This window comes from Myiozetetes cayanensis, unplaced genomic scaffold (genome assembly GCF_022539395.1).
Source record: "Myiozetetes cayanensis isolate MyiCay16 unplaced genomic scaffold, myiCay2020 scf53, whole genome shotgun sequence".
NCBI classification, from domain to species: Eukaryota; Metazoa; Chordata; class Aves; order Passeriformes; family Tyrannidae; genus Myiozetetes; species Myiozetetes cayanensis.
In genome coordinates, this window is record NW_026087776.1 from 73,354 (window position 1) to 86,117 (window position 12,764).

Genomic DNA, 12,764 nt, shown 5'->3' on the forward strand with positions numbered 1-12,764 from the left:
GGTTGTGCCAAAGGAGCAGGGGTTTGGTGCTGCCTTTCAGCTCTGGGACCTCGTTATTCCCCCCTGGCTCTTGCTTTGCCCACTTGTGTGGGATGGCACCAACAGCCCATCTGCTTCGCTGTCTTCAGTGCCCCAGGACGAGGGTCTCAGTATCCCAGGATGAGGGTCTCAGTATCCCAGGATGAGGGTCTCAGTATCCCAGGATAAGGGTCTCAGTATCCCAGGATAAGGGTCTCAGTATCCCAGGATGAGGGTCTCAGTATCCCAGGATAAGGGTCTCAGTATCCCAGGATAAGGGTCTCATGCACATTCAGCTGTAACTGTAAGAATCCAAAAGGGAGAAGGAGAAGTTTTGTGCTGCTTGGAGAACAAAACCCTCTCTTGACCTGGGCAGGGAGACAGAAATTAAATTTCTTTGGGAGGCTTAAACTTTGAGAGGCTGTGCAGGCTCAGAGGCACACAAGACTGAACTCTCCTCGTGTCCAGACATGTCCAAACCAACCAATCCACGCTGCCAACTTACGGGGTGTTCGGTTACTCCTAGAGGTGCAAAGCACTGAAAAATTGAAGTAATTTCTTTTTATTTTTCCCCTCCTGGCCTGTGGTAGAGAACACTTGATGTGTTTACAGCAGTCAGTTTGCGTGTACGTGTTCGCATACGTTGTGAGAAGGAATGCAGAGGTGTGGAAAACAGCCAGCCCCTCGTTTCCAAGCCCATAATCTCCAGAGTTTCCAGTGATACTGGCTGGGAAGTTGTGTTTGGATGCTTAGCTGGACCAAATGTGTTGGATGGATTATCCTGATGTTTCGTGCCAATGCAAATGAGAGAAACTCCCCTGGAACCCACGATGTTCCACCAGAGCAGGGAATGCTCTAGGAGGGAACGAGGCCACTTCCAGCAGGTACATTTTGGGTGGGATATCTGAAGTTTCTCGGCATCCAGTGGGTTTGGATTCAGGGGATTGGTTCAAAAGGAGGTCTCTTGACAAGTGCCAGCCCTCACACTGAGTGCCCTGTGTGTTTTGGTGCACTGCACACTCTGTGTCAGTGTTTAGTGTGTCAAGAGATGTGTAAGAAATTGTTGTCTCCACCTTCCTCCAAGGAGCAGCACTCTGAGTAAACCACGCTGGTACCCAAGATTTCCTTTCCACAGAGTACTACTGTGGTGCTGACGAGTTTTCATCCAGTTTTCACAGAATCACAGGATCAATTAGGTTGGAGAAGACTTCTTGAGATCCAGTCCAACCTTTGACCAAACACTACCTTGTCAGCCAGACCAGAGCACTGAGTGCCATGTCCAGTCTGTCCCTGAATGTCTCCTGGGATGGGGACTCCACCACCTCCCTGGGCAGCCTCTTCCAATGCCTGAACACCCTTTTTCTGAAGAAATTCTTCCTGATGTCCAACCTAAACCTACTCTGGTGCATCTTCAGACCATGTCCTCTCATCCTGTCATTGGTTGGCTGGGAGAAGAGGTCAACCCCCACCAGGCTATAACCTCCTTCAGGGTACTTGTAGAGTGTGAGAAGGTCCCCCCTGAGCCTCCTTTTCTCCAGGCTGAGCTCCCCCAGCTCCCTCAGCTGTTCCTGGTGCTCCAGTCCCTTCCCCAGCTCCGTTCCCTTCCCTGCACACGCTCCAGCCCCTCCATGTCCCTCCTGAGATGTGGAGCACACCGAAGGGCATCCACTTGCCATCCACTTTTCATCATTTTCCGTCATTTTCATCGCTTCCATCATTTCTATCCTGCCCAAGAACAGGGATTTCAGGATGGGCAGAGAGGTGGGTGCTCTACAGACACTCCCCAGCTCTGCTGCTCAGAGCCATCCCCTTCCACCTCCCTAAGGAGGCCTTGGGGGCACAGCCACATCTGCCCCCAGTCCTGCTGTCCTGACTCCTCACGTGTCGTTTCACGCTCCCACACGTGCTCTGTGCCTCTGTGCACACAAAGCTGATTCCTAAAGCACCAAGACTCTTCGGCAAGAGTCCCCCCAGGGTGTTGTAGGCCACCAAAAAGAAAAGCTCTGTGGCCCAGGAGGAGGCAGAGGCTGAGCTCTACACCCACCACTGCTCTGGGCTGGGACACAAACTGCTCCAGCCCCATCTCCTCCCCTGCCAGAGGCACATGCTCTTCATTAATGGCCACATTGCATGACTCGAGTTTTGCAGAGGAAAATAAAACCAGTGAGCTCATCAGAGCAGGAAAAACACGAGTGAGAGGAATTGCTGTAAATATTTATATCTTCAGGACCTTTAATGTGATTGTCATTTTCCCTTTCTGCATTTAAACAGCCAAACTGCTGCTGTTGTTGTTTGGGGCTGTGTCTTTTTTCTGAGAGGGGATTTTGAAGCCTGGGCAGCCTCTGCCCCCAACACCCCATCCTGGAGCTGGGGACACTCTGGCACCTCCAGAGCACCCTGACAGCATCTGACTCATGGGCTGGTGGTGTGTGAAGGAGGAGCTGCCTCATCCAGATGGGCCTAAAACTGCTGGAGAAGATCCAGCCCTGGGGCACTGAGGTGCCTGGCTGGGCTGGGGCTGGGCAGGGGCTGTGCCTCGGGGTGTCCTGTGAGGGAGCAGGGCCTGACGTGCCTGTGTGCGACTGTTCCCGCTGGAAGGGCCTCTGTTGCTCTTGGATGGAGGGCTCTGGGAACAGCCAAGCGCCTGCAGAGCCCTGGATGCAAACCTTCTGCATGAAATAATAACCTCACACCCACATCAACTGAAATGGTTTCTATGGAGAATATCCTGGACCAGTCCACAGCCTCACCCTGCTTCTTTAATAGAAACCCTTGGAGAGCCTCAAATATATATATATATTTATATTTTATAAAGCTTACGACAGCCAGCTATATTAACCTGATAATGTGAAAAGCATGAATGGGAAGAGCATGAGGTGGCACAGCCTTCTGGGATGAAGAAGAAAGAACGGCCTGGGAGGCAGGCTGGGGTTTTTCGCTGCTTTGCAATGTCTCCAGGGCGTTTTACTTCATCTTGGTGTTGCTTTCCAGCCTTTGTTCAGACTGTAAGTTATTTGAGGCAGGGTTTGTGCACACGTGCAGCATCCAGTGGAAGGAGATGCTGATTTTAGTGTGGTTATTCAGGTGAAAACATCAACTGTTGTGTGTTGCTTAGAGCCACCACTGACTGTGGCAGCTACTGGGATGAGGAGGTCTGGAGAATCGAGGCTGTGAGGCTTTGACTTTGCTGTTCCCTCACAGGGGTCACCGAATGAGCAGTGTGAGCTGGAGCTGGAATCAGGAATGTCTCCATGGCAGGGCTTTGGGACACCTCCTGCCTCCCCTCCTGCTCTCAGTGACAGGGGCTCCAGGAGCTCCCTCACCCACCCTGTGATCACAGATGTTCCCAGCAGCACATCCTGTGGTTTTCTCCTTTGCATTTCTGGGGGGACATTTGGACTGTGCTAAGGAAACAAAGCATAAATTCACTGTTCTGTTTCTCTTTGATCTCTGCAGATCATCAAAGAGCCTCCCCCACCCCCGGCAGAAGACAGTGAGGTGAGTAACTGTGCCACCTGACTGCTCAGTGTGTGGGACAAGGGTTTGTTCAGTGTCCCCACAAAAGGTAGATCTGTGTGTGCAGTGGAGGAGGACAGGGGCAGACAATACCTCACTGGAACAGCACTAAAGTCAGGCTGTGACTCACAAAAGGGACAACCCTTAGGCCTGTGTTTAACTTTGAAGTTAATGGAACCTAAACATGTGCTTAAGTGCCTTCCTGGAATGGCACAGTAATGATTTTGGTGGTTTAGGATATATAACCACTGCTGGCAGCTGATCCCTTGGGCCACAGTTGCTGTGAGTGTGGTCCTTGCAATGTGTCTGGAGACAATGGAGCAGATTCTGAGCTGGTGTAAAACCCAGGAGAGCTGCACCAGCCAGGGAAGTTTTAATGGAGAATAATCAACAAATTATAAATCAACATTAAAAAATCCATCTTAATTCTGCCTATAATTTCTAGATGAATCCAGGCACAAATGGTTAAAGCTGTGTCACCATTATTTAATCAGCAGACTGCACTCAGAAACATGCCCAGTTTTCCATCTGCTCTTTCTCTGTGCTCCTGCTTCCAGCAGGCAGTGAGTCCCTGCTCTGCTCCTGCTGTTCTCCACGTGGGATTTCCCTGCAGTCCCTGTGCAGGGAGCACTGGTGGCCATGGGAGTTTTTCCATTGACTTCACTGGGGTTTGGATCAGTTCCTCTTAACTGTGCAAGTAAAGCTGGACTTGGTTGGTTGGTTTGCCTTGTTCTCTGCATCTGGAGGCAAATCCATTGCCTGCTTCAGCTTGTGAGCGGAAAAGCTCCCGAAATGGTGCTCTCTGCTCTCCATGAAGTCTGGCCCAAGGGAGTGTGGTCTGAGCTAAGGCACACAGACACCCTGAGAGCTCAGTCCTCTGCAAGCCTGTGGAGCTGGAATCCTTCTCCCTGCACTGGGCACAGGGTAATCCTTCAGGGCAGCACTGGAGCCTCCACCTTGGTGGCACTTGTCCCCTTCAAAACAGGCCTGAAGTCAAATTTTAAATCAGACCATTTGTGAAGCCAGGGGGGATTTGCACTGGGCCCCAGTGCTCCCCATGCCTCCCTCTGCAGGCATCTGTCCTGTTCTCCTGAGCAGACATTTGTTTGGGCTGTCTGAAAATCCACCAGCTTTGTCAGCTTCTGTCCTCTGAATGAGCAGGGAAACATTAACCTAAAACTGCACATGGCTTTGTCCTGCATCACACATGCCTCCAAGCCAAGGGATTCAGTTGCTGAAATTAATTAAAATACATCATTCAGGAATGCTGGCTCCCTGGCCAAGGAGTGGAAGGGGAAATTGCATCCCTGTGCTCAGAGGGAAGTTGTGCATCACCTTTTGTCCAAGCAGTGAGTGCTGCAAATGCAGAGCAGTTGCTGCAGAATAAACTCGTTGCAGCAGAGAGCTTGAAATGCAGCTTGTCCAGGCTTTGGTTGTGCCCAGAGAGAGCAGTGCCCAGTACTTGAAAAATGGCATTAACTCGTCCCTGTAACTTTGCCTGCTGCCTCTTTAATCCAAGAGGGGATCTGTACATTCTTTTGGCTGTTCTTCTCCCTGTTTGGGCTCCTTGGGATGGCAGGCTTTGGTTACAACAATCCTGGAAAATTTGGGTTGGAAGGGACCCTAAAGATCATCTCATTCCAACCTGCCATGGGCAGGGACACCTTCCACCAGCTCAGGTTGCTCCAAGCCTGTCCCACCTGGCCTTGGACACTTCCAGGGATGGGCCATCCATCCATACAATGTGCCTGCATTGGAGGGGCTGCTCTGATGGTGGAATTTCACCTGTACCTCCCACCATCCCCTAAGCTCAGTGCTCAGTTATCCCCAAGCCCATCTCACACATTTAGCAGCCAAAGGATTCTTCAAAAGGAAAATGTAGTTCATCCCATTTTAGAAGCTGTTCAGCACCAGAGCAGTGCTCAGAAATCAGTAGGGCTTGAAACTGGGACTTGTACTGTGTGATCTTACCAGAGAGAAGAGCTTCCCATGAGTGGAAAAACAGCAGAAACTCTGAAAAGATGCATTTTGTTGGTCCTCTTAGAGGTGCTGGTCCACAGAATGGGACTGGCAGTCGTGTGATGTTTTCACAGAAGGTTGGAGACTCCAGATTTTCTACTTTGCTCGAAACAAATGGAAGATGGAGCTGATTTTCTACAGTCCAGTTTTCCTCAGGTGATGCAGATGTGCCTCCCCCTTGCAGAGAACCAGCAACTGCTCATCTCCAGCATGACAGAGGGCTCATCCCTTCAGCAGCAGGGTCACAGTTCCATTTCTTTTCTTCTCCCAAAAGCCTTGGCCAAAAAAAAAAAAAAAAAAAAAAGGCAAGAGGAATTCTTGCATCAGCAGATTTGTTAGCTGAGGCCCACAGGAGGCAAGGAGAATGCATTATACTGTGACAGTGAGGGGAAAGCAGTGCTGCTGTCAGACCAGCCAAGGTTTGATTGAACTCCCCTTTAAAGGCCCTTTGAGACACGTTGGAGACACAGTCACTGTTGGTGAAGGAAATCATTACTGGCTACAAACTTCCAATTAATTCATTCAGAAATCGTCAATGATGTCATCAGCTCCCCCCTGAGCTGCTCAGGCAGCACGGGGTGCTGGGGAGGTGGGCCCAGAGCAGGACAGATGGTTTCACTCACAGCCAGGAAGGACTGAGTTAATGCCAAGCGGAAGAGGGGAATGGGCTGAGGAGCCAGAGAGCACCTTTCTGGTCTGGGATTAGTCACTGAAGGTGGATCAAAACCACATTCTTCTACTTCCAGAGAATAGGAAGGCTTTTTCTAGCCCTGCTGGAGGAAGACACAGCCGCTTTTATTCACGTGTCCCATCCCCTTTAGGCTGAGCTTGTTGGTAACAGCTCTTACCCAGCTCAGCCCAGTTTACCACAAGGCTGAAGCTGTTCCTACTACAGCAACCCATCCTCTGCATCAAAAAAAATCCCACCCTGCAGAGCTCTGCAGCTTCAGGCAATTCCCTGTTCACTACCTGGCCTGCAGAAGGGCAGACTGACTGCAGTCAGAGGGTGCATAAACTGCAGCCCTCCCAAGCATCCCCAAGAACCACACACTGCCCTCACTGCTGCCCTGCCCTGCAAACAGAGGCTCAACCACACTGCTGGGCACTGTCCTGGCAGCACTTGTCCCCACAGCAGGGAGCAGGGACACAGAGCTCCCTGGCAAAGCCAGGCAGGGCGGGCAGAACTTCCCTTTCCTCACCTCTCAGCCCCGTTTTTTCTGTGCCCCGGAGCGTGGCACCAGAGCCAAGCCACCAACCAGCCTGTAATTGGATAATTCTTATGTCTGCTGTCCTCTTACCCACATACAGCAAGGCAAACACACACCAGAGAGTCCTGGAGAGAAGGGGCCGCTCAGTTGTCCCTGTGCTGGGGGGAAGGAGGGATTTGACTCACTGTTGTTCAGCCAAGGGATGAAACCCCCTGTTCAGCTCCATCCCCTTTGGTTGCTGTGAACTAATTTCTCCCACAACATTCATGAGGCCAGAGAATGACTCAAAGAGATTGATCTGCCTGGGGAGCTGCTTGAACCCTCACTTATTATCATGGAATCATGGAATGGTTGGGTTGGAAGGGACCTAAAAGACCATCTCACTCCACCCCTCTGCCCATGGGCAGGAGCACCTTCCACTAAACCAGATTGCTCCATTATTGCTGTTCATTATTCCTTTCTAAACTGTTTTCCTCTCTTTTCCTGGAAAGCCTTGCTGGGGGGGTACCAAAGCAAGCTCCAGAGGAAGGATCTGCTAGGAATTTTTTGTAGACACCAAGGCAGGAAATTTATTCTGCTGTTCCTGAAATAAAGCCAGGCCCCAGTGGTGTGCCAGTGCTTTTCCTTCCCTCTACTCCCCTTTTACAGTGAATTGTGGAAATATGGGAGGAGGAGAAAAAGGACCTTTCAAGAGACAGGCATTGAAAAGAAAAATAATGGGGGTGCTCTTGGCAACAGATGACATGCAGGTATTGCCCCATGAAGGTGTGGAGTTTTATGGCCAAATTCCACGTGAAATATCCAGGCAGGCCCAGCACAGCACAGAGGCTGTGGAAGTTGGGATAAATCTCATCAGAGTGCAGTGGGAGCACTGGTGGTAATTCCCTTCACCTGACCCAACCCAAACCATTCTGGGATCCCGTGTGTGTGAGTGTTTTGCTCTTTCTTCAGCTGCTCCTTAGCAGAGCACCAGGAGAAGGAGATAATCAGTGACCTGTGAGCTCTTCCTGCCAGTGGTTTGCAGGTTTGGGCCAGTGACAGGCACAGACACAAGAAAACCCAAAGTGATGAGTTCAGATGCCTGGCAGGGGACAATGTGCCAAGTAAAAGCTTCCAGGGCAGGAGGAAAGGTTCCCTGGGAACAGAGCAAGGTGTCCTCAAAGCCTCTGCAGCTGAGAGGTGGCCATGGGATTTGGAATTGAGTCCAGCACTGGGAGAAGAAGGAGCCTTGAGGACAATGGATTCACCTCCATGTTCTCTCAGCTGTAAAATTCAATGCTAGCATCTCTTATTCAGAGGAATGATTGTCCTGTCGTGCCTCAGCCCTTGATGCAGGCAGAGCTCGCTCTAAATGCCGAATTCTGACAAAATTCAGGCACTGCAGAGGCAACTGGGAAAATAATTATAAGGGTGGGGAGAGGGGTAAGTTGTCCAAGCGGGGTTTTTTTTTATATCTAGCCAAATTTAGTTTGAATTCTTACCCTGAGTGGTTCAGATGTCCCTTGTGGAGCCTGAATTATCCTTGTGTTACCCACAGATGAGGTTCCCTCAGGTCAGGGTCAGAGTATCCAGAGCCTGGCCTGGCCTCTGAGATAAACACAGATCTTTGTTTTCTGCAATCCAGCAGTGATGAATCTGGAGCTCTGACTGTGAAATGCAGCTCTGTCCTGTTCCCTCTTATTTTGTAAGAGAAACTCTAGCTCCATCTAAAGCAGATTTCGGGGGTGGAAAGTTGCCAAGCTCTGCACAGTCAGTTTCCAGCATCCTTAAATGCACTTGGATTTTCCAGGGCTGTTTTTGAGGCTGCAGCTGGGTCAGAGCTGGAGCTGCTGGTGCAGTTCTGCCTCAGGTGCAAACCCCGTGCAACCACAGGTAGAAAAATGCAGGTGAAACAGAGCCAGGGTGGGAGAATTCAGCCCTGGCTCAGACCTTGGGAACACTGGGCTGGAGTGCTGGACAAGGGGATCATCTCCCTCTCCCTCCACATTTCTCTGCTCATCCCCCTCTCCTGACCCCCAATTTCCAGTTGCTTCCCCTCAGCTCCTCACGTGTGTGGTGAGCACATTGCAGTGTGCAGGACATCACTTGCTTTGTTTTGTTTTGTTTTGTTTTGTTTTTTTGCTTGTATTGCAAAACCTCCCATGCCCTGGAAAACATGTAAACAGACTCATTCTGCAGAAAACTTGTGACTCCTTTGTTTTTCAAGTGGCCGCTGATGCCTCTCCGAGCGCTGCTCTGTTGTTCTGGCTCCCCTCTCGCACCGAAGGGACTCGCAGGGCTTTTAAGGGCTTGTGGGGAAGATTTCCTAAACCTTGGTATTTCCTGTTGTGAGAAGTCCAGTCTGTGCTGAACTGAAGAGAGAGAAAGAGAATTGCTGAAGGAAAATATTTAGATGGCTTTGCTTCCAATTTTTTTTTTTTTTTTTAAAAAAAAAAAGCCCTCATGGAAAACTTCATGCAGAGATATTAAGTTCTTGGGTTGCAGCAAAGAGCCTCGGCAGCTCTGCCCAGAGTGAGAGAAGGAGGTCAGCTCCACAGAGTGAAGAGCTTCACTCTTCCTTTAGATCAGGACAAATTTTGCAGCCCAATTTACGTGGACTTTGTTAAACAGAAATGTTTCTGCTTACCATGAAAAGCGTGGCTTGTCTTGGATTCCCCCTCTCCCCCCTCCACACTTTTTCAGGTTTCCTACTGGGGAGTTTCAACTTCAAAGTATTTTTGGCTTTTCCCGTCTTGGAAAGCTCCTAAGTTTTGGAGTTTTGCCAAATCCCTGTGAAAAATCAAAGGAAAAAAAAATCAAGAAGAAAAAAGAGAGAGGGACCATTTTTCTTTTCTCTCCACATTTTTCTCAGGAAATACTTCACGTTTTTGATGAACTCTGCTTTTCTGCTTTGCCAGTTCACAGCCTGAGCTGTAGAAATTAAAGGGAAAGGCACTATAAGAGCTCCACATAAGCCCTGCCCTATACATGGTGCAGCAGAGAATAAAGAGCATGAAGAACCCTCACTGAAGCTTCAGCAGACTCATTTTAAATAAACTTGAGGAGATTTTCTGGAGCTGTTAATTGGCCCATACCTGAATGTCCTCAGGCAGACCAGGGTGCTGAGCAGGTGCTGAGCCATAGGCTGGGAGGTGCCTGCAGTGTGTGAGGGCAGAACAAAGGATTTCAGCCTCATTTTGTCACACAGGGCCTGACTTTCTTTTGGCATAATCCACAGGACTCCCTGAGGCCACACGGGCTTCCATGGGCAGCCTCCCCAGCTGGGGCACAAGTTCATTAAAGGAGCTAATTCCATTCTTGTGACTTTTCCATCCCGTTACTTCAGGCCAGCTCATCCCAATAAACCTCATCTCCATGCTGGGCATTCCTGCTGGGGTTGTTCCCAAAGTTTGCCATCACTCAGGAGCCAATGTCCTTGCTGTCTTGCTCTTTCCCCCCACTCTGTCAGCTCTGAACTCCAACATGATGATTTCTCTGCAGGGTTCCTGCAGCACACGAGCAGCAGCAGCTGGGCCTCCCCACTCACAGGTAGAAATGATGGCAGAAGTGAGTCCCTGCACATCACCCAGCCCTGCAGCCACAACACCCCAGCTCCTGAGCTCTGCTGACTGATAATTTGGTGGCTTTTTCAATGATTTTGCAACTTGGAAACAATTTACTTCCGTGAACTTACACATGATGAAAGTCAGTCTCCTGAAAAAAAAAAACTAAAAAAAAACCACAAAAAGACAAAAATCTTGTTCGTGCTGGAGCTGGCCTGCACCTTTCAAGTGGTGGTGGTGTTTATACCATGAAACATTTTCTTTTCATGAGTGTACATCCTCTGGAAAATTAGGAGGGACAGAGCAGGACCTTGCCTGCCCTGGCTCCAGCAGGCTCAGCACAGCCTGGGACTGTTTATTCCTTTCCATCCATGGCCATCCTTCCTCACAACGCCACCCCTTCCCTCTGTTTTGCAGGAAGAAGATGATGATGGCCTTCCAAAGAAGAAATGGCCAACAGTAGATGCCTCTTACTATGGAGGACGAGGAGTTGGAGGCATCAAACGGATGGAGGTAATAAAATCCCAGGGGCATGGATCAGAACTGATGTGAGGGTTGAGCTGTGATTCCCCCTGCAGTTTACCCAGGAAGAAACTCAGGAGATCAGCACAAACTTCTTTAATCTTTTGGTACCTCTGAGCCCAAGTTGGTTTTTAAATGGGAATGTTTGAGAGCCAAACATAGATATCTGAGCTATGGGGTCATCTTTTCCTGTACTAAAGCAAGATCCTGCTCTATGCCTGGGACACAGGGGCAGCATTGCCATACAAAGTACAGGGAGATGGGTTTGGTTTCTCTGGAAATCTTCCCCACTCTCACATCTCTGACAAACCACAGCACAGGGGAAGCTCACAGTTTTTTTGGGGGGGATAGTCTAGAAAGAAGCTTCAGAGCCCGAGCACTGCCGTCCACCCCGGCTGTGCCCGCGGGGGGAAACGCAGACGAGGAGCTGGATGAGAGCGTGCCCAGCTGGTCCCGCTGCAACCTGTCCTGGCACCCCCTTCCAGGTGCGCTGGGGAGAGAAGGGCTCCACGGAGGAGGGGGCCAAGCTGGAGAAAGCCAAGAACGCGCGGGTGAAGATGCCGGAGCAGGAGTACGAGTTCCCCGAGCCGCGCAGCCTGGCCAGCAGCATGCGCAGACCCTCCTCGCCCCGCAAGTGGTACTCGCCCATCAAGGTGCGTGGGGCCAGGGCTGGGCTGCCCCAGGGGTGGGGATGGGGGTTTTTTTCCAGGAGATCTGCGCTGAGGGTGCTCGCACCCGAGGGCTCGGATCACAAACCTGGTGCTGCTGGAGGAGCGGTGACTCCGGAGGGAGTCGCCTGAGGTGCCGTGGAAAGGAGCCAAGTGGGGGTTTCCCACCGGGGTGATCGGGGTTTTGAGGGGTTCCTCTGGCCTAAGGAAGCAAAGCACCCCTCAAAACCCACCGGGTTTTGAGGGGTGCTTTGCTTCCTTAGGCCAGAGCAGGATCCTGGTCTGGTGTTGTAGCAGCTGCTGTGAAGTGACTTCAGGCTTGACTGCACTCCCACACTGCACATTCCCTGAGATGCAGGGAATCAATAGCATCTTCTTCAGAGGTGATCAAGGAACTGGAGCATCTCTCTGATGAGGACAGACTGCAGGAGCTGGGCCTGGCTAGTCTGGAGAAGAGAAGAGTGAGGGGGATCTCATTAGTGCATATAAATGTCTCAAAAGGGTGTCAAGAGGATGGTGTCAGACTTTTCAGTGGTGCCCAGTGACAGGACAAGGAGCAATGGCCATGAACTAAACAACAAGTAGTTCCACCCCAACATGAGGAAGAACTTCTTTCCACAGAGGTGGCAGAGCCCTGGAACAGCTGCCCAGGGAGGGCGTGGAGTCTCCTCACTGGAGACATCCCAAACCCACCTGGATGTGTTCCTGTGTCACCTGCTGCAGGGCATTTGGACAGCAGAACCCCTCAGACCTGAGGGAAGCCATCCCTTCTATCCCAATCCCCTCCCAGGCAGGGCAGGGGAGTTGGACTGGATGATCTCCAGAGGTCTCTTCCAACCCCAACAATTCCATGGTTCTGTAATGCTTTCCTTCGAAAGAGGGGAGGGAAATAGGAAGCAAATTGCTGCTGAATGTCCCCAGGGAGGGTTGTCCTGGACAGATCAAGGGCTGCAGCACAGCAGAGGGATGTGTGCCAGCAGACAGGGGTCACAGGGCTGGGCTTGCTTGGGGCAGCACAGGCTCAGGACAAGAACTGGGCTGAATCAGAGCCTCGGGTGTGGAAGGTCAAATTCACACCAGTGCCAGGTCCCATCAGTGCAAAACTGCACAGCAGTGACCCCAGGAATGGGAGGACTCTCCTTCCCTGCCATCTGTCCCCAGGGCAGGCAGCTGTTCCCCAGCTTGTCTGCACTGACACAAACGGTTGGCAGTGAACACATCACAGCAACTGAGAGCTGAGCTCTTCCCATGCTGCTTGTGGGGAACAAACC

General features: G+C 50.9%; 1 protein-coding gene across 1 annotated transcript in view; it reads left to right on the forward strand.

The window, feature by feature from the left end:
- Positions 1-12,764, forward strand: part of ANTXR1 (ANTXR cell adhesion molecule 1) — an 89,251-nt gene that overhangs the window by 54,070 nt on the left and 22,417 nt on the right. The window contains 3 exon segments of the mRNA XM_050334419.1: positions 3,475-3,516; positions 10,721-10,816; positions 11,311-11,478. Coding sequence (XP_050190376.1) covers positions 3,475-3,516; positions 10,721-10,816; positions 11,311-11,478 — 306 coding nt within the window.